The sequence below is a fragment of the Engystomops pustulosus genome, chromosome 3, assembly GCF_040894005.1.
Source record: "Engystomops pustulosus chromosome 3, aEngPut4.maternal, whole genome shotgun sequence".
Lineage (NCBI taxonomy): Eukaryota > Metazoa > Chordata > Amphibia > Anura > Leptodactylidae > Engystomops > Engystomops pustulosus.
The window spans coordinates 83,472,940-83,500,762 of NC_092413.1; the positions used below are offsets into that span (position 1 = coordinate 83,472,940).

Consider the following 27,823-nt stretch of genomic DNA (forward strand, 5'->3'; position numbering starts at 1 on the left):
AAATTGTTAGTAGGTGAGTAAACTTAAAATATAAAACATCTATATATAAAATAAACCAACAACGATGTAACAATGACAATGTTTTCAGACAATGAAGACATCCCAAAGTTTTTGACAATTCAACAATTATAAATGAAGTTTAACAATGCTACAGTAACATAAATTCTTCAAAATCTATAGATTTTATTTGTGTTTTTAGGGTTATTAACTTTTCTTTTAAAAAGTTAGAATGCTCCATGTATGGCATTTATTTCTGTACTTCATCCATAAACTTATTCATAGATCTTGTTCAAAACATAATTAAAAACTTCTTCTTCTCCTCCTGCTTTCCTAAAACTTAACATAAACAAATGAGAGATGGCAATCTTTCCTCCATCTACCATATCTCTCCCAGCAGATCTATCACAACTGATGGCTCCAGACTCTCCCTAATTGATAAAGTATACTGCCTTGGAGTCTGTTCCAATCCTAATCCTTAAAGTCCCACCCCAAGCCCTCACTACAACCTTCTGCCTCCCGTTTAAGAACATCTCTCGGATCTGATCCTTACTTAACTGGGAATCTACAAAATGACTTTAGCTTATATTATACAACATTTTTTCTCTGTGGTCTCCCAGCTCACTCTCCCACTACAACCTGCTGCCTCCACTTTAAGAACATCTTTCACATTCAATCTTTTTACAACCCCAGTACACAAAATTGCAATTCCACATAGTTCAGCAACAAAAAACAATCAAGCACCTTATCGCATAGTGTGTACACCAGTCAAGTTTGCAGGCTCTCCACACCGCGATATAGCAATCAGTACAAAAAATACTTTATATAAATCTTTGGATGACAAATTTAGACATAAGGCATATATATACTTCACCAGTTTATGGCTCAATATGCTGAAGTCCACATTTAAAAGTCCACGCTATGCAAACCTGGCTCCACTGAGACCCCGAACGCCCGGTGTTTCCTATGACGTTTCGGAGGTAACCCCTCCTTCTTCAGATATGCGCAGTGCCGGTCAGGTAAGGGTTTAAATACATACGGAGCAGTATCATAATGCTACATTTACAAAACCCTACAACAACAATAATACAGCAATTACATATATTAACCAATACAATAGACCATAGGAAAACATGAAAAACATGAAAAATGCACGAAGATCCTTCTACAAAAATGTGCTGAAGCAGCATTGTTCATTCAACCCACGGGGTTGTAATGTATCTAATTTGGTGATCCAAAATACCTCTCGTTGTAGGAGTTTTTTGCCTTTGGTGGGGTCAGATGGTAATCGTAGGTACACTGCCGGATCTGACAGTTGGTGCCTCGCTTCTGTACAGTAATCTTCTTTATTCATAATTACAGTGGCCCCCCCTTTGTCCGCCTTTTTCACTATAATAGTGGCATCTTTTTTCAGGAACTGTAAAGCATTTCTTTCATCCTTAGATAAATTATTGGGCATAGGGTTCTTGCATAAAGAAAGAGTTGGACGGGAGGTGTCAGAACTACCTAGAGAGGGGGTTAGAGCAGCCAAACCTAAAAAGGTGGGCGACCAAATCACCTATCTCTCCCAATATGATAGACATGCTAATTTAATTAAAAAAACTATTCTAAAAAATTGGAATATCCTCTCCCACGATCCTAAATATGGGTCATTGTTCAAAGATCGCCCCAAATTTATTTATAAAAAAGGACGGTCAGTTGCTAATGAACTAGTGAGATCTGACATTTCTGTTAAGAAAAAGCCATGCCAAACGTTTCTTGCAGCTAAGAAGAATGGCACATTCCCGTGCCTTGCTTGCGTAAATTGTTCTAATATTATTAAAGGGGATTTTGTAAATCACCCTATGAAAGGACATAAAATTCAAGTAAAAGGGTTCTTCACATGTAATACGAAAGCGGTTGTGTACATGTTAAAATGCCCATGTGGGCTCGCTTATGTGGGTCAAACTAGCAGAGCCATTCGTGTAAGACTTAATGAACATAGGTCTCTTATTAGACAGTATCTTAGTAAAACAGATGAAGAATTAATGAAAGGGTGAAACAGGAAACGGGTGTTGCTAGGCACTTCCGAGAAAATAAACATCAAGTGAGTGATTTGCGGTGGTTAATATTAGAAGAGGTCATACTAGATAATGATTGGGGTTTAGGCAAAAAACTCCTACAACGAGAGGTATTTTGGATCACCAAATTAGAAACATTACAACCCCGTGGGTTGAATGAACAATGCTGCTTCAGCGCATTATTGTAGAAGGATCTTCGTGCATTTTTCATGTTTTTCATGTTTTTCTATGGTCTATTGTATTGGTTAATATATGTAATTGCTGTATTATTGTTGTTGTAGGGATTTGTAAATGTAGCATTATGATACTGCTCCGTATGTATTTAAACCCTTACCTGACCGGCACTGCGCATGTCTGAAGAAGGAGGGGTTACCTCCGAAACGTCATAGGACACACCGGGCGTTCGGCGTCTCAGTGGAGCCAGGTTTGCATAGCGTGGACTTTTAAATGTGGACTTGAGCATATTGAGCCATAAACTGGTGAAGTATATATATGCCTTATGTTTAAATTTGTCATCCAAAGATTTATATAAAGTATTTGATTGGCTTAGACGGATGGTTCAAGTATTTTTTGTACTAATTCCACATAGTTATCATCTCCTGCTTAGACGACTGTGACATTTGTCTCTATGGTCTCCAAGCTAACTCTGCTCACCCACAAATTAAAGCCATCCATATTTTGTTCCCTACATCTCTTGCCTTATCAGACACTGTACCACACATCATCCCAGATCCTCAGAAGACTGCTCGCTTTACTCTCCTACTATCTACTCTTCTCATAACCATCTCCAATATTTCTTTAATGCATTCTTCAACACAAATCATGAAAGGTTGTCCTCCGCAATTGTATCAAAATTATCCTGAAAACCTATCTTTTTAGAATTGTCCGCAATAAAAATAATCGCACTGCTATTTCTCTCTCATCTAGTGTTACTACATATTCTTCCACACAGATTGTCAGCCCTCATGGCAGATTCCTCTTAAGCCATTTCAGTCTAGTTTTGTACTTATTTGTTCTCTTTTTTATGGAATGTACGGTATGTGAACACCTTTTCTACAGCACTATAGAATTGCTGATGCTCGAAATAATAATGATACATTTTTCACAGACAACATTCAAAAAGATGAAAGAGATCTATAGCACTTCAATGCTAACACTGTCTAAAGCTTTATATGGGCCTAGCTGTTAATACCTTCTAAGGAAACAATATTACATATAAAATGTATAAAAAAGGAACAAGCAGAAATGTGGTTAGTGAACATAAAATTACGGTACCAGAATTCACCATCATCCAGAGATGTTTGACAAAGGCGTTTTCTTTCTGCTTGGTCAATAGAGTTCCATTCAGAAGAACTGCAAAAAAGTAAAATTTCCAATATATTTATGTAATGAAAAATGTTGAAGATGTCTAGGTTTAGAAAAACATGGCTGCTTCTTATCCATGAACGGTCCTTGCTGACAGTTCTGCTGATTATTTTAAGTGAAATGAGTGGGATTGAACTGTAATACTAAATAAAACCTATCAACCTATGCCATGTTAGACTGGGGCAGAGTTAAAAATTATTCTATGCACATTCCCTCTATTAGCCCCTAGGAAATAGACCATAGTAGCCTTCAAAGTGTGTTGTCTTCTGTTGTACCTATGAGGTTCAATATTGGTTTAGAGCCTGGGGCCGCTGTAGGATCCTCTGGTGATATGGTGGGTCAGTCTGGCACTGCATCTGTGGACATGTGCTATGCTGTTTGTAGAATACAGCAGCCACATGTTTCTACTGCTAGGCAAACACTTCAAGAAAAATCAATTATATGTCAGAAGAACACTAATGAAGGTAAAAGATTATTCTTCCTTTCTTCCTGCATGAGCCCATCAATTTTGAGTTAGACAAGAAGTGAAATGCTTCCTATAAAAATACAGTACACTTATAACTATGAGTTCGCTTTTTTACTTTCTTCACTTAGATTTGGCATAACAATTACATTAAATTAACACAATCCCATTACAAGTTCAGTAGGAAGTTATTTGGTGTAGTGTGCAGCTTATATATAATATCACAAGGGTAGAATGAATATAAAGTACAAGCTACTCAAACAGAGGCCAAGAAGTTTTTAGGGAACTAACACACATATACGCAGCCAAATAAGTATTCAGCAGACCTCCATCATGTATCATACTTACTCGTCACTCCATGGTCCATTCCATTCAACTTGTCCCCAAGGGTTCCTCACTCTGATAAGTTGTACAGTTTGTCCTCTATATTTCACCTATATGGGTCAAACAATGTAATATGCATGCATCATATGTTATAATGCTTTATCATCTACATTTTATATAGATGACATGTTGCTTGATGGGCTGCAGAGCAGCCAATCAGGAAGCTTTACGCCGCTAGCAACTAAGCATGGCTGTCATTGGCCAGGTGGACACCTGGTGGACAGCAGCAGCTCATCAAGCAACATGTCTAGGTTAGACGGAGCTGCTAAATGGAGGACGCTGAACATAAAGTTCGGGTCCACTCATCTATATCAATTACATAACAGAAATCAGTATTTATAATAAGAAAAATGGGATATGAAGATAAACTGCAAGTAGATCCATGTATTATTCACATAATTTGTCAACATTAAGACAACTCCACAGTTTGTGCATATGGCAATATTTCCTCCCAGTTCAACCTACCACATAGGGTATGTGCTGATTTATCACTCTGCCTGACAAATATTGTCATGGCATGTGCTTACAATTATAATAATACAATATTTGAGTAATAATGTAAGCTATGTTATTGCAAAAAATATGTGAATAGGAAACACTGCACACATACCGTATCCAAACCAGTTATGGAGTATGCATGACCTTTTACAAGTCCTTGGGGGGTTTTAGCTTCGGTTTCAGCAGAACTTGTAATCTGGAATAAAAATAAATGTCGCACATTATTAAACAAAAATATGTGCCAGTAAACATTTTAGCTGTTTTAGGACAGGTACATGTATGCCATAGCCGAATACACTTATGGCAGGAGAGGAATTGGTGCAGGCAAGCCACCAGCGATTTAAAGTGACAACATATATCAATGAGATCACATCCTGAATATAGACCATATTAACTAAGAGCTTGTGACACTATTGTAACAATAATGTGGCACAACTTCATATATCTAAACCATTCTGTTGTGTTTCCAGCAACTGACACCTTTGTTGCTTTTGCTGATGTATAGTTTTGATTTTCTACTACAAATTAACATTTTCCATGTGAATTATATGAATTTACATCCAAGTAAAATCAGAGAATATAACAATTTTGTCCCCAATAAGGTCCCCAGATTTACTATTTATACCCGCTCATAACATCTGCGTTGTACTTTGGGTTTTTGGATGCAGGACTTTTTTGCAGCATTGAGTGTGTTCACATGTTAGGCTTAGGTAGCGCTTACATTAGATTAGATTACATAGATTTGCCTAATTAAATTGATGTTAATAAGGCGCATTGTTAACATATAATTGTGTTTTGTTAACGCAAATGTTAACATCAATTTAATTAGGCAAATCTCTCTTGAGCTGTTGCCATAAATTTTGAAATGGATGCAACAGGTGACTACACTGTCAAGGTATAGTCATACGTGGCACCAGCATTGGATCAGGTGGTTTTGTTTTTTTACATTGAGGGAAAATAATAAACTGAACATTGATGGCAAACAGTTATGTTTAAACACCAATTCAATAACTAATATAACACATTCATCTTCTGTTTGTTTCAGGGCACTTTCAAAAGACCAATTTTTGTATTATAGCACTGTCAGTAATAAAAATAATTAAAATTACGATGATAGACAGAGAAGTAACAGAGAGGGGGACTTTATAAACCCCTTAACGACTTGGTCTTTTTTAGTTTTTTCACTTCCATTTTTCACTCCCCACCTTCAAAAATCTATAACTTTTTTATTTTTCCACATAAAGAGCTCTGTTATGGCTTATTTTCTGCGTAACAAATTTCACTTCGTAGTGACAGTATTTAATATTCCATGGCACGTACTGGGAAGCGGGAAAAAAATTCCAAATGCAGTGAAAAGGATGAAAAAACACATTTGTAATGTTTTCTTGTGGGCTTGGATTTTACAGCTTTCACTGTGTGCCACAAATGACAGGTCTACTTTATTCTTGGGGTTGCTACGATTACGTGGATACCAAATTTGTATAGGTTTTATAATGTTTTCATACATTTAAAAAAATTAAAACCTCCTGTACAAAATTTTTTTTTTTTGATTTTGCCATCTTCTGGCGGCAATAACTTTTTCATACTTTGGTGTACGGATCTGTGGGTGGTGTCATTTTTTGCGACTTTTGATGGCGTTTTCATTGCTATAATTTTTAGGACGATGCGACCTTTTGATCACTTTTATTAATTTTTTTATATTTTCCAAAATGGCAAAAAAAATGTCATTTTTGACTTTGGCCGCTATTTTCCGTTACGGGGTTAAACGCAGTGAAAAACCGTTATTATATTCTGATAGATCGGACATTTTCGGACACGGCGATACCTAAAGTGTTTATGATTTTTACTGTTTATTAATATTAATATCAGTTCTAGGGAAAGGGGGGTGATTTGAATTTTTAGGTTTTTTTATTATAATTTTTTAAAAAAAACTTTTTTTAACTTTTACTTTTACTATTTTTCAGACTCCCTAGGGTACTTTAACCCTTGGTTGTCTGATCGATCCTACCATATATTGCCATACTGCAATATGGCAGTATATGGGGATTTTACTCCTCATTCATTACAATGTGCTGATGGCAAAGCTGTCATGGCAACGGATCACCGCTCCCCGTGACATCATCGGGGAGCGAAGATCCGCAGCAAGATGGAGGCGCCCATGCGGCGCCATCTTTTTGAAGCCTCCGGCAGCAATATGCAGCAAAGACTTACCGTCTATGGAGAGGGCTCGGCCCGTGAGCCCTCTCCATGCACCGGGACCCGGCGCTCCACAATTCTGGCGGCAAAAAATGCCTTGTGCCACTTTTATCAAGGCTTTTAGATCGTTTTTGGCACTTTTTCAACTTGTTCGATTAAGGTGGGGTGGCCTTGAGAAAGCGGGCATAGCATCGTGAGAAAGGGAAAAGCTGAAAGCACATGGTAGATATAAGATTTTTAGCCTACCTATTTTCTGAAAGCACCATCCCATTCCTGTTATGCCACATCCCCAACAGGACCACTTGCTGTAAGTGTGGTGCACATTTAAACCATATTGTGCAAATTAATTTAGCAGAATTCAGCCATACATAATCTGCCTCAATGCATTGACAAGGTCTAATACTGGATGCAGGGCTAGGCGCAGCAAAAACATGTTTCTAGAAATAAGGACCTGCCATTTGAGTAAATGTTGAGCTATCATTTTATTTGTATGTTTGTATGCTCCAATCTTTTCCTGCTTTTGAAAAGTACATATATGACAGACATGGCAGGAGACCTAACATGTTCTTCTTCACTGGCACAGTGTACCTAAATGCTGATTATCTATTAATCATATTTATACTTTATTATTTAAAAATGAATGTAGCAAATAGAATCTACTTACATCAATAGAGCAACCTAACATTGATCCTCTTTTTAGGGCTTTATCCATAATTTCAAAATAGTTTTTTGGGGCACTTTTGTTTTCATAAGCTTCAGACACTCCTCCAGTGAAATCTTCCATGGCTTCTATGGTACTGCCACCCTTTAATGCTTCATAACTGCCATTAATCCTAAAACATTATACATGTGATATGATTGATGACACTTTTTGTCAGTGGTTAGTTGTATTTTTAATTTTTTAGACACTGTAATTAGAAGTAGACGGTTTGTACTAGACAGGAGGCTGGTGAGAATAATTAAAATTTACACTTTAATGGAAAGGGATGCAATAAAAGTTAGAACATTAGGTAAGCACTATGTACTACTTACACCCAATATTTACAATTGTCATCATCACTCACTGCTCCTAGTGTGGCTTACAATCTCCAGTGCTGCAAGGCAGGCCCGGCGTTAGGAAGCGGCAAACTGAGAATTTTGTGGGGCCCCCTGCATATGGACTTTTGTGGGCAGAGGATCTATTGCTCGTTTAATACCCCTTGGTTGAATGCCCGGGTTAGGCTGCTTATCATCGATCTGTCTAGTTATGTATCTTCTATAATTTGTCTATTTCCTATCTATACTCCAGTAGTGTACTAATAAAATTAACTGTTATTGTTATTAAAATGTAGCTTAACGGTTTTGGGGGGGCTTCCCTGAAGCAATTGTATTTGCCCTTTTGCTCCCCTCTCCTGCTAGTTAGTTTTTGAGATCTCATACCTATACTGGGATCTTGACTTTAAAATGACAGGAACACCATAAAGCTACTGCTTGGAGTAGTCAATGCATAGTTGGCAACTGACCTGTGTGGGTCAAGAGACAAAGGTGCAAAGCACCAGCAATCAGGCAAAGAAAAATCAGGAACAAACCAAGGTCAGAGCTAAACAAGCTAAACTTTGTGGTGGTCAGCAAAGGCCAAGGTAATCACAGTAACAGCAGATCTGGAAAATTAGACAGTCATAGCAAAGAACTAAGTCAGTGGTAAAAAAGGGGTCAGTTATCAGTAAACAGGTCAGTCAGTAACTAGCAATCAGGATAACTTTGCAAGACAACATTCACTTTAACATACTGTCTGCAGATTAGTTCCTTTAAATAAGAGATTAAAGGTGTTACCATTGGCTTTAAAAAATGCATGCTTTCCTCCAAAAACAGCCTACACCTGACCATTGCAGATGGTATTGGTATAAGCAGCAATAGCAGCAAAGACCATGGTCAGGTATGGAACTTTGGAAGAAAGCAACCATTTTTCTCAAGCCCTGTGACCATTCAAATTATCATTCTCTCATTTGGAGAATCCCTCAACATTGCAATCAAATTATCCTAATTTTCTATCACATAAGACAAAAGCCTTATCAGTAATAATGGTTTTTAAGTTATAGAAATGATTACCATAATTTCCTTTGAAAAGTTATAGGATTTTCAAAATTGTGAAAACTCACTTAGCGTAAGCTTTTTCCAATAGCGCACTCCAAAACTCATTAAGGTCGGCTGAGTGAAGAAATACCAGGCGATTTTTGAAGGTAGGAAGTCTATCATCGATCACAACATCAATCCACTCATTATGTTGCCAAAACTATAAGAAAATATTGTTAGAGTTTATTTCATTATAATAGGAAGCACTGGCAAGGAAAGGATCTGGAATACAATCCTAAGCAAGCAAAAAGAAATTTGTTTAAAGTTATCCTAAAACAAATATGTACATACATGGCGTTTGTCTGCCAATGTATTACGATGCGGTTAATAAACACAACACATGTAAGGGTGGATGACCTTTTTGTGTCATGGCTGCACTAATCTTCACACAACACAAATTTTGTCATTGAAATTGGCGTTCCAGTGCACAGTTGGACTGTGCGCTACATTTAACATGCAAATGTATTGCACGGCACATGTTAAAGGTGCACCAGAAAAAGGAGCGCCAGATTCATGCAGAATGGGTGCCACAATTTATGAATTTGGTGCACCCTGCACACTACACAGGCAAACTGCACATAGTGCAGACTGCACTGTTCTTAGTAAATGTGTCCTTATAGGTTTTCAATCCTATTCCTTTGATGCAGTGTTAAATATGGCAATGCTCCTTACCTAGTGTTTTTCCACTTTTCCTAGTACATTTTTTCCCATGCATAGGGTAAATTTTCCCTTAAAGGACATCTACCACCAGGATTAACGATTGTAAACCAAGCACACTGATATACTGGTGTGTGCCCCCTATGGCATGATCTGCTCTTCTTGTAGCTTTTTATGCCATTGTTTTTGAGAAATAAAAATGTAAACAATTATGCGCCTGAGGGGCTCTAGATTCTATTAACATCTATGGAGCCGGAACCCCCCCAGGTTTATTTGCAAAATTTTTAAAACTTTATTTTCATAAAAACAAGGTCCTAAGAAACTAAAAAGAAGATGAGATCCTGCCAGACAGGGCACACACCAGTATGTCAGTGTGCTTGGTTTACTATCCTTCATTCTGCTGGTAGATGTCCTTTAAAGTGAAGGTTTCATCTTTTGACATATTGGAAGAGGTATGACTTTTGTAGCCACCAAATGTCAGAATTTTCCATTCATTCCATCATACATTATGTTACATTTGAAGTCTCCTATATGCCAATCTTTTGGGAAAATGCTAGATAAAATTTCTGACATGGTGCATGTTGTGTTAAAGGAAATCTATAATCTAATTATATCTCTATTAGCCATTACTGCTGCTTGGTACATCTCACCACTGAGATTGTAGCACTATGTTCATATAAATGTTTGCTCCACTCCTTTCCTTATAAATTTTGTATTTGTGTAAATGAGTCACAAGTGTATAGGGGGCATTAACTAAGCTAATCCGGGCTACAGCTTTACTGACTAATTCATGCCCTCTGCGTCACTTCTACCAGGATTAGTTGCTCCTTTGGCGCTTCCCCCTCCTGTTGATGTCACCGCTCTCTGCAGAGTTTAGTGCAGCAGCACAGAGCTGATACCAGGGAGCCAGCATGCGGGAGGGGGGATTTCAGAAGTAGCCAGTGAGTATGGTAGAAGTGCTGTGTGGATGTTAATTAGCCAGTGAAGCTGGAGCGTGGAGGGGTTCTGGGTACACACCGAAATTTCCTCATTTACATTGATATTTTATAAGGAAAGGACCACTGCAAACATCCATATGTACATATGGCTACAATATCAGCAGTGAGATCTACGGTATACAATAGTAGCAATGGTTAACAGATGTAAAATTAGATGATATATATACTTTAAGAAAAAATTACATTGATTCAAAAAGCTGTTTTTTCTTGTCCAAGTCAATCAATCAAAATAGCTTTGAGATTTCTGATTAATTCTTTTAAGCAGATGAGAGATATACAATAAGAATGCATATGCTTCAACAATACGCAAATGAAATTGTACTAAAATTTCTATTAATTGAAAACTTTTTTATTAACATCATAATAGTATAAATAAGATATTTTCCAATGCAGAGAATAATTATATTGCATGCAATGTTACCTGAAAATGAAAAATGCCTGAATATCCAACCCCAAAAGACTGATCAGGTGGAACCACCCTATGCAGTATCTTCTCACTGAGAGTAAGAGAGGCAATGGCAGCCAAAAGCCAGCAGTCACCTATAAAAATAAACTCGGTGTGAATATTTTTGTAGATTAAAAAGTAAAAGTTATTATGCAAGTCACTAAGAAAATTATTAAGGCACATCGATATACAGCAAGGACAATAGTCTAAAAATATACAAAGATGTAAACAGGACCTAAGAGAAACACATTAGAAAAAAAACTCTTAGACCACTCTCACACATGGACTTCTAGGGGGGAAAACTGGTCTGCTGCCATGTGCACTTCTAGTGGCTGGCACAATACACACTGAAAAACCAGGATGGTTATCTATCCAAAATGTTGCAATAAAATGAGTTATAACAATTCTGCTGAGTTTGATATATTTTATTAACCATTATTATTTTTTATTAATGCATCATATAATATGTACTGTGCCCAGAGACATTATGTTAAGCTACTGTACCACATGTAACAGGGCCCCTAATCTACCAAGTATCTCTATAATAGGTTCTGTAGCAAATGTGCCTTTGGGTTCCATCAGGCACCAGGGTCAGTAGGTAAATGCTATTTATGCACCTTATAAGTGTACCTTGATAAACCAAGAGGGAAATACAAATGTCACAACTGTGCCCACAAGCATATTATTGTTCAGTTTATATAGAATTATTATTCAGTTAGTATAGAATTGTTTCCCCTAAATCCCTTCCCATCCTTGGTTGAACTTGATACGTGTCTTTAACAACCATATAAACTATGTAACTATTGGTCATTCTACAAGAGTCTGGCTTTGTCTTGTACATATAGTCACTACTAAAGGTTTGCGATTTGCATATTAAAAATAAATTTTAGACATTTAACACATCTAATAATTCAGTTTTGCATTAACATACTTGAGAACCTTTTTAGGAATATGCTGCAACACTACATTAGAGCATGTCTTAATAAATTGCATTCATTTGTTGTGTTAAGGTGCCACCTAATGACCAAATTGATCATCACAACACTTCATCTATATCTTGCCAGTCCTATTTCTAGTAATGCTGCCGACAGCTTACCAAGATCCCCTTGACAGACATCTGTTCTTGTTGCTCCACCTGAAATAAATTCTGGGTCTTTTACAATTTCCTGTAAAAAAAAAATAATTGTTAACAAATATGGAGAGTAGTTGGGATTCTACTTAAAGGAAACCTACCATTTGATTTGATTCTCCATGAACCAAACATACCTTGAGAATGCTGTAGCTACACTTATGCAGAAACATATCTTGTTTAATTCCTGTGCTTTTTTTGCTGAAAAAACAATTATAAAATTCTGATATTAAAGCTCTGTCACTTCTGTGCCTGGCTCCAGTGGTTCTCCTCTTACATTAGTTATGCGCTGCTCCAGAAAAAGATGTAATCACTGCACCATCACCCAGCTGCTGTGTATGAGTGATCCAGCTCAGGTTGATTACATGCAGGGTGAAGGAAATCCAGCTTTCCCAAGATCCTGAATGTTATAATTATTTTTTCAGCAAAACCACTCAGCTCAGGGATTAAACAAGATGTGTTTCTACATCAGTGCAGCTACAGTATTCTCAAGGTATGTTTGGTTCACAATGTATAAAAACAAATGGTAGATTTCCATTAAAGTGTAGAATTATGCTATGGGGCTAAAGAAATGGTAGATTTTACTTTTTGTACCATTAACATAATTCCCATTCTTCTCTGTGAGTATTACAAAAACAAATTTGCTGACATTTATGCTGTTTATATAAAATTGTGACAACCTCTGGTACCTGTAACCATCTCTTATATGAAGCCAGTTCAAACTTTAGATGTGAATAATGAACAGTATGCTGATATTATAAACACAACTTCAAATAGAAACTCTCCTCACACCTACAATAAAAGTTAGATGAGCACAACAGGAATTTTCAGTTATATGAAACCTTAGTCTCCAGAGGAAGGATAGACCTGCCTGCATATTAGAGAAGATATGGCACAAAATAATCTTGGATATCTCCCTGAAAATTGATCAATTTGGAATGTGAAAATAATTATTTTATATACTGATATTCTGCTTGGTTGCAGTTGCTACTTAGGAATGGGGATGTAACAATTTTTAATTTGCCAGTGGACATCCAAGCAATCAGATACTTTAAATCTTGATTCCTAATGTTATTGGGGCACATATATTATAGGCTGGAGCTAAGTGCTAGCACAGGATAGATGTTCCCCTTGTCCCTGATACATCTGGCTGTGCTGCACTGGTGGGACAGTTCTATATAGGTAGTGCACATAACAGGGATGCCACATGCCATCCCACTCCACTGCCACCCTTTGGTGTGGAGGAGGGATACAGGGTGAAATAGGTGAAAATCCTGGCTGTGTGCCAGAAATTGTGCCTATTACAGGGTACAAACCCTGATAAATCTGGCCCAATGACTATATATATATATATATATATATATATATATATATATATATATATGTGTGTACACCCTAGTATATTGATGTGTGCTTTAGATTTATTGTGTTAGGGCTTGGGTGTGTAGGATTTTACACTCTCATGTGCCTTAATAAAATGCTTTGGGTGGAGACTTGCCTGAGAGGTAAATATCTAGACAATCTCATGCATCTCAAACATTTTGAAAAGTAATGTTAAGCATTTTATTGATAGCTTCTACATTTAAGGAGCTGTCCCCCTACAATATAATTGACTTTTCATAAGGAAGATATAAAAAATTACAATTGAAGAAGCCTGTAAACATTTTTATTTAGTTTACACTTTTAGTTCAGCCAAAGACTAGATAAATCCTCTATAAAACCTCTATAGCACAGTAGTGTCATAAACTCCAGCATAAAAGTGAAGCTGGAAAGTCAAAGGAGTGTCATATTTCCCTCTGAACACTCAGCATAATTTGTAAAATGCTTACATGCTGGTTGGGAAACTTTGTAGGCTTTGTTTTGGCACAGTGCAACAGCCTATAAAGCCTGATCACAGAGGGGCTAGGGTAGCATCATTTGAAAGTTTATTTTAGAAAAAAGGAGGCCATGGACAACAAATATACGAAGATTAGCACAGTCATGGTGACTGGATCTATGAGTAAGTGTCCCTGGTTTGAGTGGCTGTGCTGCTTGATTTTTTTATATATTATTTCTTTTAACCCCTTGCCCCAGCAGGATGCACATGAACGTAATAGTGCCACAAGAAGTGTTTGAAGAGGGCTCCTGGACTGCAATATGCAGCACCCCCCCGCCCCCCCCGCTAACACCCGGAATCGGTACGGGCACCCATCAGCCGGCGAAGCTGTGATCATCACTCTCTGTGTCATCAGGGAGCAACAATTAGTTGTCATGACAGTCTTAAGACCCCAGGATTTGTCATTTCTAAAGATCTGTTACAATGTGCCAGTGACACATTATAACACATCTTGCGCAAAAATGCTATATACTGCTATACTGTAGCATATCAGTATATGGTAGAATCAGGCAACCTAGGGTTAAACTACCCTAGTTGGTCTAAAAAATAGTAAAAAAAAAGTAAAAATAAATAATTTAAAAAAACTTAAAGTTAAAATAACCCCTATGTCCCTTGAACTGATATAAAAATAAACCGTAAAAAATAGTGCCCAAATGTTTGAAAGGCCACCTTTTTGCCATTTTGCGACACATAAAAAATTTTATTAATGTGATCAAAAGGTCATACAGTCCCCAAAATGGTATAATTGTAAACATAATCATGTCCTGCAAAAAAGACACATTACACACCACCATACACTAATGTTTGAAAACATTATTGGCCTCAGAATATGGCAAAACAATTTTTAATCTAAATCAAAAACCAAAAAGAGGGGGTAGAATAATATAAAAATAATTCACATCCAAAATTTAACCCCTGAAATATGACGAACAACAAACACCAATAAGAATCTACAAAAGTGATTGGTCTTACAAAATAACATTTTCTACCTTCTAAATTGGGAGCATATACAATTTCAACAAATGTCTTCATATACAGTACACCTCTAATAAAGAGAAGGTATAGCATTTTGCGTTCCAACCTGTTTAAAACCTTAATGATGTCACACCTAAATACCTCTCAATATCCTATCCAATAAATATTTCTTGTGTTAATAAATATTTATAACCAAATGAAATATATAAACATATACCGGTACTATGAATTTTAAGACCAACAAAACAATCAATAAATTAATATACTGTGCCAACAATAATTGACCACCCGTGCACATAAAAATGCTATCTAAAAAAAAAATCATACTGCTAAGAAATATATATAAAATGTAATATTATCCACGTGTATGGAATAAATCATTCATGCAATTGTTTATGCACAGAGTCTAAGAAGCCTTTTACCAATAACAATAATAATATACAAGTATCAACCATGTAAATAATGCCTATTTCCTAAGTAAATATATCACATATCACACTTTTATTCTTTGAATTGAATTTAAGAGAATGCGACCATTAACCTTCTATAGTGGCCCAAACATATAAAAAAATAATACATATACCAAGTGTAAACATAAATTTGGGTGTGATCATAATGTCAAAATTCCAATTATATAGTGTGAAAACATAATACAACAAATCAAAACAAAATGTGATATCCCTTGTGGGCAAAGGTGTTGTCACTTCTAAAAACTTAAAGAGGACCTGTCACCCCAAATTAGTACCCCCATCCAAACATACCTACTGAATCTACTCCCCGGCCCCTTTCTAATGCTGCCCATTTCAAAGTCCTGGCATTAATCAAACTTCAGTAATTGGCGCTATAGCATATGGGGGGGCCACTCCCCCAGGCACCAGTTCTTTTCATATGCACTAGATGCCGACGATCGTAGCATCCAATGCGTAAGCGCTGCTGGCGTCATGCTCCCGGCAACCACTACGCGTGCGCAGCGGGACAATTGGAGCCCGGGGGAGTGGCGGCTTGTGGAGAAGAGGAGTGCCTGGATGGCCCCCTAATGAATAAGCTGGACTGCTTGTCCATCGATCGGACATCAAGTATGTTAGGCGTCATATGCTATAGCACCAATTACTGAAGTTTGATTAATGCCAGGACTTTGAAATGGTCAGCATTAGAAAGGGGCCGGGGAGTAGATTCAGTAGGTATGTTTGGATGGGGGTACTAATTTGGGGTGACAGGTCCTCTTTAACGAAATACCCAGTAAGATGTACAGCATAGTTTCCACCAAGGCAGACTTATATACACATAAAAACAATAAATGATAATATGCCAATTATAAAATACAGTATATAATACAAGTATAATGAATATGATTTTAATGAGGTCACTACCTAATATCTTGAACAAGAAAAAAATCCATAAATGTGTGTGTATAGGAAACCATAAAAAATACTGCAATAATATTTAAAGTCATATATCCAGTTGATGATTCAAACATTCCAAGGACTGTCCTGTGAGGAGATTATTACTTTCCAGAAAATAATACATTTTCAATTTTTTTAAAATCTACTAAAACCCAGGAAAACCTATATAAATTTGGTATCTCCGTGACCATACTGACCCAAAGAATAAGGGAGAGGTGTTGTAGAGATTGCTTAAATGGAAACTGTCTTCAGAATTTGCATAGTAAACCACTAGCAGTATGTTGTTAAGCAGCTGAGCAGCTTCTAGATGATATTTCTTTCATGACCCAGTGTGGTGGCAACATCCAGAAAATCAACTTTGAAATGAAATGTAAATTAGTCTCATGAAGTTAAGGAGGTGGAGAGTTTAATACTTAAGTGAAGCCTTAGAATGCTTCCTTCAATGTGACTGATGGTCCTGCGTCCAGGGACATCATTGATCAGATTTTCTGAAGTCAGTCAATCACATGGAAGGAGGTGTTCAGAGGAAGGGAGAGTTTAACTTCACTGATAAACCCTCTGCCTCCCTGACTTTATACATCTAAATTAAATCTCACTTCAAAGTTGATTTTCTGGATGATGAAACCAAGCTGGGCCATGAAAGATACATGATATAGAACCTGCCCAACTTCTTGACAACATACTGGTAGTGGTTTATTAGGCCAATTTCTGATGACAGAAATGGCTCCCTTTAATGAAAGGGATGATGACATAAAGGCTCCCTTTAATGAAAGCCATAATGACAGGTCTCAAAAGAAAATTGCACAAATGTGTTTTTTTTCCATCACTTTCGCCACTTTTTCCACCTTCCCAGTACATGGCTTGGAATATTAAATACCATCACTCAGAAGTACAATTTGTTATGCAGAAAACAAGCCCACACACAGAAAAATAAAGAAACTTATGGATTTTTGAATACGGGGAGTGAAAAATGGAAACGTAAAAATGAAAAAGGGCTTAAGGGGTTAAAGTGAAGGTGTATAAAAGCCACAAAGCAGTGGATCAAGCAAACGTACATAGTGAAACCACTAGAAAAGTATGAGCAAATTGTGTTGTTCTCACTCTTGTTGCCAAAATTCAGTTGACAGAAAGAAAGGTAAACATGTCGAACACGCTCTGCAAAATGTACAAAATGCATCAGTGATGGCTTTTACAGTATGTGCTGTATCTTTTGCCTGCTACAGTTAATAATTAATCCAAAGTAATAAATCTCAGGCAGCATTTCTTTTTGTTGTTTTGGGATGTTTCCTGAGTACGAGTGAAGAATCAGATCTTTAAACATATATTAATCTAAAGTAATCTCCACACGGCAGTCTTTTGGATATTATGTTGCATATGTATTTTCTAAGCCAAAACATCAAAACTTGGAGGAATTCCAAACCATGGACATACAAATTTTCTCTTAACGCTCTAAGGCTATATTCACACGACCATATGGGGGACGTACAAACGGCCAACCTATGGCGTATATACATCCCCCATACACGGCAATGGGCGCACCTTACCGTTCCATAGCTGGGAGAAAGCTAGGACATGTCCTAGCTTTCTTCGGAATACGGTGCTGTGCGCAATGTTTCTCTATGGAGAGGGGCAGGGGTGAGCAGCGCTCACCCTCTCTCCGGCGCCGACATGTGAATGTAGCCTTACACTGTAGGTTCTAATCCTGGTTTAGGCCTACAAATACTGACCTTATGAAAGTGACCTAAGACGAATACATTTTGAGTTAAAGAAAATCTACCATCAAAATCCATTATGATAAACCAAGGGCACTTATTGATCCAGGCACCGCGACTGTGGTAATAATCTTGTTTATCCTATCAATGGCCTCCTTCCTTCTAAAATAAAATTTTAAAATGAGGCTAATGAGCGCCTCCTGAGGCCCTCAGTTCTGCAGTGTCACAGGCTGTTAGAATGAGCAGAGCATGTCTCTCCCTGCATGTCTGACCTGCTCTGCTCATTGTAACAACCAGTGAAAAGACAGCATTGAGGGGCTCTGAGAAACACCCACCAGAGCCCCTAGCATAATTTTATTTTAGAAGGAAGGATGCCATGGATAACAAATATAAGAAGATTATCACAGTGCCTAGATCTATAATTAAGTGTCTGTGGTTTATCATGCTTGAGTTTGACAGTAGATTTCACTAAGGCCATTATCACCATTTGGAAGCAAAATTAAGAAATGCATCTTAAGCAAACGCAATGGCCCACATTTACCAAGGGCCGTGCACCAGTTTTCAGTCCGACTTTGGACTTTCTTTTCAGTGCAAACTGCTTGCACAGGTATATAAAAAGTGTCCGAGACACATTTCTGGTGCATGCGACACAATGGTGGTCCACGCAACACTTGGTGGTACAGCTGCACTGAAGGGGGCATTCCAATGCTCAGTTGGACCCTACACCAAATTTGTATGAATTGAAGGAAGTTTTCCATCACCTCGGTTATGTGTGAATGAGTGGTTGGGTTCTCTGGTAATCATAGTTTGTTTGGCTGTGTAACATGATGGTTTAGGGGAGGGTAGTCTTCAATTCACAGGCCAAATTCATGAACTACAATCTGACAACTTCATGACAAATTGATTCTGTAATTCAATGTATTTCTTTTTTGTATTATCTCTGTGGTTTCTACTACAAAACTATAATTTAAATAGAATGTGAGAAAAGGTGGAGATGAGAAGACTGATATATAGTTTTATTGGAAAACATTCAGAATTACTTTTCATTTATTAATCTCAGTATTTAGTCTTTCTATGCTGAAAAGAAGTAATGTAGTAATTAGGCGGTGTTTCAGTATTTTATAGCTATGACTATACACAATCTGACTATATGGCGCTGTTTAACTATATAACTGCTTCTAAGCACAAAATAAACTAAACCAGGGATAAAAAGTAATTGAATGATTTCTAACAAAAAAAATATATTCCAAACCGATCAGCTCTCACTGCTCTATAACATGCTACTTGGGGACTGGACTGCAATTGCGATAGGTTTACTCAATTTAAAGAAAATCTACCATCAGAATCAACCATGGATAAACCAGGGAGACTTACTCACAGGTCCAAACACTGTGACTGTGGTAATCTTATCATTGCTATCCATGGCATCCTTCCTCCTAAGATAAACTTTAAAACATATGCTAATGAGTCTGAGGGGCTCTGGTGGGTGTTTCCAGATGCCCCTAGTGCTGCGGATTCTCAGTAAGTGTCCCTGGTTTATCATGATGGTAGATTTTCTACAATAACTCAAATTGATAATTCCTCTGAAATAATTTCATCTTTTTACCCTATGTACATATGAGTCATACCAAAGTGATAAAGCTGGTCAAACAGGACTTGGTGACAGCTTCACCACCTGCTAAGCAAATATGCTTTGTCATCTGATAGCAGTAAAGCTTGTTGCAAATCTTCCCAGTCTGGTTTCTAAAATAGTCAGTACTAGCCACAGGGTATACTTTAGTAATACACTTGTAGTATAGCTCGTCATTCAAGAATTGGTGGCTAATGTTCTCTAACAAGTTGCTGAATAGTTATGGTTTTATAAAAAAAAACATAACAACTACAATGGAACTAAATACAACATTTTCAGAATTAAGTGCTTAACACTGTAAAATAACACTGTGAAATAACTTACAACCGACTGACATATTGAAAAGCAAGGAGTGCTGATGTTAAATGGGTGCTACAAAAATGTAAATGTATTGCCAACAAGAACTAGCAGTGTAATGAACAGGTGTAAAATAGACAAAAATATATATATATGGTATGAGTATGAATGTATAGTAAATGTTTTCAGGAAGTGGTGAAAGAAGATCTACCAAAATGTACTAGTATCATGTATGTACTATTATTTTGATTATTTTGATTTTGGTACAAATTTGAACACTTTCCAAATCTATAAATAAGTGGATGGGGTCCCCTGGTTCCTGACACAGTTCAACGGGCAAACTGTCAGAGAGTCTCTTAGGGAAGAGTCTGTGGGCACTTTGGACCACCGAGGGAGATGATAGTACTAGCCGACACCCGGACCGGAGGCTAAGTGGCACCTGGTCTTCACCAGAGCCAGCCGCAAAGCACGATTGTCTTGCTGCGGCGGGTCGTTCCACGGGTGCGACTAGGCCCACAGTGGCAGCCAAGGTAGTACAGCAGGAAATGCAGGAAACAGACCAAGCCTGAGATGACAGCAGGAACACGGAGGAACACTGGACTGAAGGCACCACTGGACAGGAACCCAGGAAGGCACAGCAGGACACAGGAACTGGCAAACGGTACAGGAACGGAGGAACAGGACCACGGGAATACAGCAGACACAGGAAACACAGGAGCAGGAATACTGGAATCACAGGAACACTGAAGGGCTTTCACTAAGTAGGAAATGATGCTGAAGATCCGGCGAGGCAGGAAGGGGAGTGCTGGATTATAAGGGCGAGCCGGAATAGCCAGCGCCAATCAGGATGACGCTGGCCCTTTAAGGCTAGGAGAGCCAGCATGTGCGCCGAAGGAGAAGGGAGATGCGCAGCCTAGTCGGACGAGAAGGAGGCTCGTGGAGAGGTGAGTTCGGGCCGGGGGGCGTCGTGACAGTTCTCTTGTGTCAGTTGAGTAATACATGCCAAGACCCACCACCACTGCATTTATTTCTCTGGAATTGCCAAAGATGAGAGAATACAGCATTCCACTTTCTTTGGCATACCCATTCATGGCTGCAAGCAACCCCTGGTCTCGTGATAAAAATATACAAAGTGCCTGAAAAACATTAAGCTAGCTCTGAAAAGTTTCTCTGAATACTGTTCTGGAAACAGATTGCCAGTGTCTATTCTCAGATAACATTCTGACCTATAGCCTGCCTAAGAGAACATTCACACATTGGAAAAGTGTACGGTCCGATTAGTTATTAAATTTAATTAATTTTGTATATAAATCATCACAACAAAGGTGTGAAAATAAATTAATATATATCTACATGATCACATACAGTACAAGGTGTGTGATATATACAAAAACCACACCTATGTAAAAAGCCCTCATAGCATATTGACATGTTATCACATATGTAATGCTTAACAACTTTGGCAAATACTGTGAAATTAATCCAATCTTGCATCCTTATCATACAGTCAGCTTAGAGAGATCAGAATGTACTTTGAGACTTACTGTACTATAGCACATACGGTACAGACTAAAAGTTTGGCACACCTTCTCATTCAAAGAGTTTTCTGTATTTTCATGACTATAAAAATTGTAGATTCACACTGAAGGCATCAAAACTTTGAATGAACACATGTGGAATTATATACAAGTGTGAAACAACGGAAAATATATCTTATATTCTAGGTTCTTCAAAATATCAACCTTTTGTTTGACTACTGCTTTGCACACTCTTGGCATTCTCTTGATGAGCTTCAAGAGGTAGTCACCAGAAAAGGTTTTCACATCACAGGTGTGCCCTGTCCGGTTTATCCCCATAGCGCAATAAGACGTACCCTTCGTTATGTTTTTAAACTGTTTTAAAGCATTTAATCACTTTATTAATGTTTGTATCGGAAGTAGCTTCCCCGCACCGAGGTCCGCGCACCATGCACGCGACCGTGTGTGCGCCTGAATAGGAAGTGGTAGCGCGCATGGTGTGGGGAAGCTACTTCGGATATAAACATTAATAAAGTGATTAAATGCTTTAAAACAGTTTAAAAACATAACGAAGATAAGCGCCTGCACCGGCTCACCCTGAGCTGGTGCACCGGCTCACCCTGAGCTGCTGCTTATAAGCCCTATCCGAAGTGGTAGGTTTCCTTTAAGGCTCAGCCCCATTTTTTGGATTCTGACTTGCGTCGCTTTATATGGTTACAACTTTTGAACACTGTAACTTATCAAAGCGATTCTGAGATTGTTTTTTCCCCACATGTTGAACTTCATTGTAGTGGTAAATTTTGGCTGATAAGTTTTTCGTTTATTTACAAAAAAAAGAAAAATTTTTGAATTTTTTTGAAAAATTTGCCATTTTCGAAATCATCACGTTTTCAGGCAGATAGATTTATCACCTAAATAAGTTGCTGAATAACATTTCCCATGTGTTTTCCGTATTTTCAGAATTGACCATTTTTGTGATAAATACAGTTTTGAATGAAATTTTACATATTTAACATCAATAACCCCATATATAATCAACCCATTTTCAAATCTGCACCCCCTCAACCTAACAGAAACAGCTTTTAGGAGGATTGTTAACTCCTTGAGACCTTCATCTAATTGAATCAAAATGGAGGTGAACAGCACAGGGGGGGTGGGCGTTGTTGGGCGATTGTGGGGGAAAGACCCACGGAAGGCATGGGATGTGCACCCCGTGTATCCCAATGGCAGTTCGGCTCTGATCCAGAGCTGAGCCGGCATCAGCACCACGACGGATATATCCGCCACTGAGCGATAAATCACTGTGGTCAGCCACGGATATATCCACCGCAGAGTGGGAAGGGGTAAAGAGATGAAGGTCAGTCACTTCGAAAAATTGGTAAAACTTTGAAAGTGTTCCCAATTGCAGTTACAAAAACTATCAAGCTCAACAAAGAAACTGGCTCACATGAGAACCGCCACAGGAAAGGAAGACCAAGAGTCACCTCTGCTGTGGAGGAAAAGTTCATCGGAGTCACCAGCCCCAGAAATCACAGGCTAACAGAAGATCAGATTACAGACTAGGTCAATGCCACACAGAGTTCTAGCAACAGACACATCTCTACAATAACTGGTAAGAGGAAACTGTGTGCAGCAGCCTTCATGGTAAAATAGCTGCTAGGAAACCACTGCTAAGGGCAGGCAACAAGCAGAAGAGACTTATTTGGGCTAATGAACACAAGGGATGGACATTAGACCAGGCTCTGATGAGCCCAAATTTGAGATCTTTGGTTCCAACCACCGTGTCTTTGGTGAACAAATGGACTCTCCATGCCTGGTTCCCACCATGATGCATGGAGGAGAAGGTGTGGGGGTGCTTTGCTGGTGTCACTGTTGGGGATTTATTGAAAATTGAAGGTATACTGAACCATCATTGTTACCACAGCAGCGGCATGCTATTCCATACAGTTGAATTTCTTTTTCAACAGGACAATGACCCCAAATACACCTCCAGGCTGTGTAAGGGCTATTTGGCCAAGAAGGAGAAAGATGGGGTGCTACGCCAGATGACCTAGCCTCTACAGTCAACAGATCTGAACCCAATCGAGATGGATTGGGGTCAGCTGGACCGCAGAATGAAGGCAAAAGGTCCAACAAACTTTTGGTGTGTACTGTATTTTTACTTTTTATTCATAATTTGCATCAGGTATCATACTATGGCTATCTCTTTTTCCATATATGTGCCCGGGGTTAGTAATAATATATTGCTATTATAGATTTACCATAGACTGCAATATTGTATGATTCTGGTTTATTGTATTAAAAAAAATCTAAAGTTTGTTTTTCAAAATAGTAGCAATTTATGAAAAAACTTTTTGATGCTTCCACTACATTTATCATCATGCATGTCAGCTTTCTGGTGTAAATTGCAATTGAAATGCATGTATTAGCATAGATTTAAAGGAAACCTACCATCAAAATCAAGCATGATAATCCAGGGACACTTACACATGTCCCTGTGACTGTGGTAAGATTCTTATCTTTGTTATCTATGAGTCAGACAGGCTGTTACGCTGTACAAAGATAAATTTCCCCTCCCACTGTGTGCTGAAACTTCATCTGCCATTGTGAAATTATATCAGACAGAGGGAGGGGTGAAGTGCTGAGAGAACAGAGGGGGAGGGAGATATAGTCTAACAGCCTGTGTAGCTGCAGCATGGAAAGACTCTCGTAACAACCCCAGAAACCTTGTTGCTAATTAACACAATTTTAAAACTTGATTTTAGAAGAAGGCCATGGATATCATATTCTGGATTCTGTATTTTTATCTTCATTTTATTTAACCCACTGACAATCTGTGACAGAATAGTATGCTACATGGCCACAATTGGTTCACAAATTGTGTTAACCCTTTAAATGCTGCCATTTTAGCTGGGATCATTGCTCCCAGTGACATTATCGAGAAGCAACAATCAATTCCCATGACAGGCTGGAGTCTTTATAAAAAACTCCAGGTCCTGTCATTCAGATTAATCTGAGATCTGTAACAATGTACCAGTGGCACACTGTTACAGATCTGTTACACATTCATGGTATTCTGTAGTAAAAATAAAAATCACCCATCTTACCTAGAACTATTATAAAAGAATCAAATAAAATACCAAAAGTTTTTCCCGGGGGTGAGCACCTTAATGGAAAATTGCGCCTAAATGTACAAAACGCTACTTTGTCATTTTGAACACATAAAAAATTTAATACAAAGTGATCAAAACTGTGGCAATGAAAATGTAAGCTAGTTCGGCTCTTTACATAGCACAGTAGTATGAAAAAGTTATTGGTGTCAGAATATGGCAACATAAAGAATTTTTTGTGTATAAAAGGTTTAACTATTTTAAAATCTATTAAAACATAGCAAAACCTATGTAACTTTTATACTTGAGTATAGACTGACCCGAGTATAAGCCGAGGCCCCCTAATTTTACCACCAAAAACTGGGAAAACCTATTGACTCGAGTATAACCCAAGGGTGGGAAATGCATTGGTCACAGTCTCCCAGTAAATAGCCAGCCAGCCCCCAGTAGTAAAAAGCCAGCCAGCCCCAGTAGGATATAGCCAGTCCCCAGTAGTAAATAGCCAGCCAGCCCCAGTAGGATATAGCCAGCCCCCAGTAGCCAGCCTGCCCCCAGTAGTATGTATCCAGCCCCCAGTAGTATATAGCCAGCCATCCCCCAGTAGTATACAGTCATCCATCATCCAGTAGTATACAGCCAGCCAGCCCCCATGTAGTATACAGCCTGCCAGCCCCCATGTAGTATACAGCCTGCCAGCCCCCAGTAGTAAACAGTCTGCCAGCCCCCAGTAGTATACAGCCAGCACCTGTGTTATATAGCCTGCTAGCCCCCAGTTTGCCAAGCACATAAAAAAATAAACTTACATACTCACCCTCCGGTGCCCAGATACTCATGCGGCTCCTTCGGTCTTCTCTCTGCTGTATTAGCTGTCAAAGACACGTCCAAGCGATCTGCCGGCCGGCCAGCAGATCGCAGAGAAGCGTCTCTGCCGGCTAATACAGCAGAGAGAAGACCGTAGAAAAGCCACCAGGAGCCGTGGTGAGGATCGGGAGCCGGACAGGCATCTGGGCACCGGAGGGTGAGTATGTTTAATTTTTTTATTGACTTGCATATGAGCCGAGGTGAGGTTTTTCAGCACATTTTTTGTGCTCAAAAACTTGACTTATGCACAAGTATATATGGTAATTAGTCTCCTGTGATCATACTGACCCAAAGAATAAAGTAGAGTTGACATATGGAGCACACTGAAAACTGTCAAAACAGAGCCCACAAGAAAATGGGGCAAATGTTTTTTTTGTAATAAGAATTTTTTCTTGTCCGCTTCCCAGGAGACAGCATGACATATTGTATACCATTACTAGGGAGTACAATTTGTTAAGCAGAAAATAAGCCCTTAAAGAGCTCTGTACAGAAAAATAAAAGCTACAGATTTTTGAAGGTGATGGTTGATAGAGCAAAAAAAAAAAAAGGAAGCACAAAACCAAAAAAACAACAATGTCATTTAGGGGTTAATGAATAATATTTTCTATTATTTACCAAAACAATATCTACTGATTATTCTGTTTTTCTCCACTTCTGAGAAAATTCATTTTTGAAAGTTGTCTAGTGAGGAGCAAAAAGTCAGAAAACAAGTTTAGTTAGAATCTATTTTTTGATGGAACTTTTACATATATTCTTGAACAACTAATTTCGATGTTTGTTTATTTTCACCTTGACTTGGCTGAACTCAGAAGATCACATCATAATGATTCATAGCTAGCAAGTCCTCTACTCATAGAAGTATTGGAGGACAGGACAGTATGGTTCAGGGTGGCATCAGGGCCGCATCTGCCATGAGGCGAGATGAGAATTTTCGCCTCAGGCGGCAGATGCTAGAGCCTTGTGAGGAGCGGCATTGTGACATGCAAAACATGGAGCCTACAACTCCCCGAATAGCCCATCAAAAAAATTAATTGCATCTGTGCCTTTAAGACAGATGCAATTAATGGACAGAGCAATGCAACTTGTCTCTGTTTCTCTGCATGCAGTGGAGGACACAGCCGGTTCCTGATGATGTCACGCCGCCTGCGTCGAAGACGCTGATGAATTGTGGCCTAGCATCACTGCAGGTATGTATTATTTTTTTTTTTCATTTTAAAACTGCCCATATGTTTTATGCATGTTGGGGGGATACTGAACGAAGGGTACTTTTTAATAATTTTTGCTGGATTGCATCTGCTTATGGTGATGTGCTTACTTTTATAATGGAGTAGCTGTATATATCTGGGGACTGTGTATGATGTTCTTGGAGAGGGTATCTATATGTGGGGGCTTCTTTTTAATATGAGAGAGAACGGTATATAATATTACTGGGGGCATCTGTATATGGGGGCTGGATTGTAATACGAGAGGGGACTATACATACTATACCTGGGGTGGATACTAATATGGAGGAATGGAATGGGCTATATGTAACATAACTGGGGCTGAATCTGTACAAGGGAGATTGAGACTAATATAAGGGTCTGTATATAATATAATTGGGGAGAATATATATTTATGTATATAATGTAATTTACGGGCTTAAATTAAACTAGGGGTGTCTAGGTATGGTACTATATAGGTATATAGGGTGTCTAGGTATGGTACTATGGTACTTTATAAATAAACTTGTGGGTGGTGTATATAGGGACCGGATTTTAATGAAACTCTGGGTGCTGTATATAATTTATTTCGGGGGTTGTATATGGAGAGATGTATACTGAGGCCTGTAAATAAATAAATTAGAGGAATATATTCATTGGCCGGGAGAAATCTTAATAAAATTGTCTTCCTGATGGAGCAGATCATCACCTGTAAGGTACTAGATGCCACTATTGTCTGTGTCACTGACTGATACTAGTGTGAGACCTCTATTCGAATGTGTAGTGTCGTTGCCTTCTAATTGTAAGCCTATGCCACTTATGCCACTTTTTGAGGATGTTGTAGTTTTGACAGAATTCTTAGATCAGGTTGTAGACATTTTGAAAAAACTTCTCTATAAATTCAGTGAAGCAATGTAGCGGAGGTTTTTGTAGGCT

The 27,823-nt window shown here is 38.3% G+C and overlaps 1 protein-coding gene across 1 annotated transcript in view; it reads right to left on the reverse strand.

Moving 5' to 3' along the window:
* The window catches only part of CAPN9 (calpain 9), a 63,008-nt gene that overhangs the window by 27,226 nt on the left and 7,959 nt on the right, over nt 1–27,823 (reverse strand). The window contains exons 2-8 of the mRNA XM_072141273.1: nt 12,272–12,341; nt 11,152–11,270; nt 9,102–9,235; nt 7,628–7,796; nt 4,880–4,963; nt 4,234–4,319; nt 3,333–3,410 (exon numbers count right to left, since the gene is read on the reverse strand). Coding sequence (XP_071997374.1) covers nt 3,333–3,410; nt 4,234–4,319; nt 4,880–4,963; nt 7,628–7,796; nt 9,102–9,235; nt 11,152–11,270; nt 12,272–12,341 — 740 coding nt within the window. The remainder of the gene's footprint in view (nt 1–3,332; nt 3,411–4,233; nt 4,320–4,879; nt 4,964–7,627; nt 7,797–9,101; nt 9,236–11,151; nt 11,271–12,271; nt 12,342–27,823) is intronic.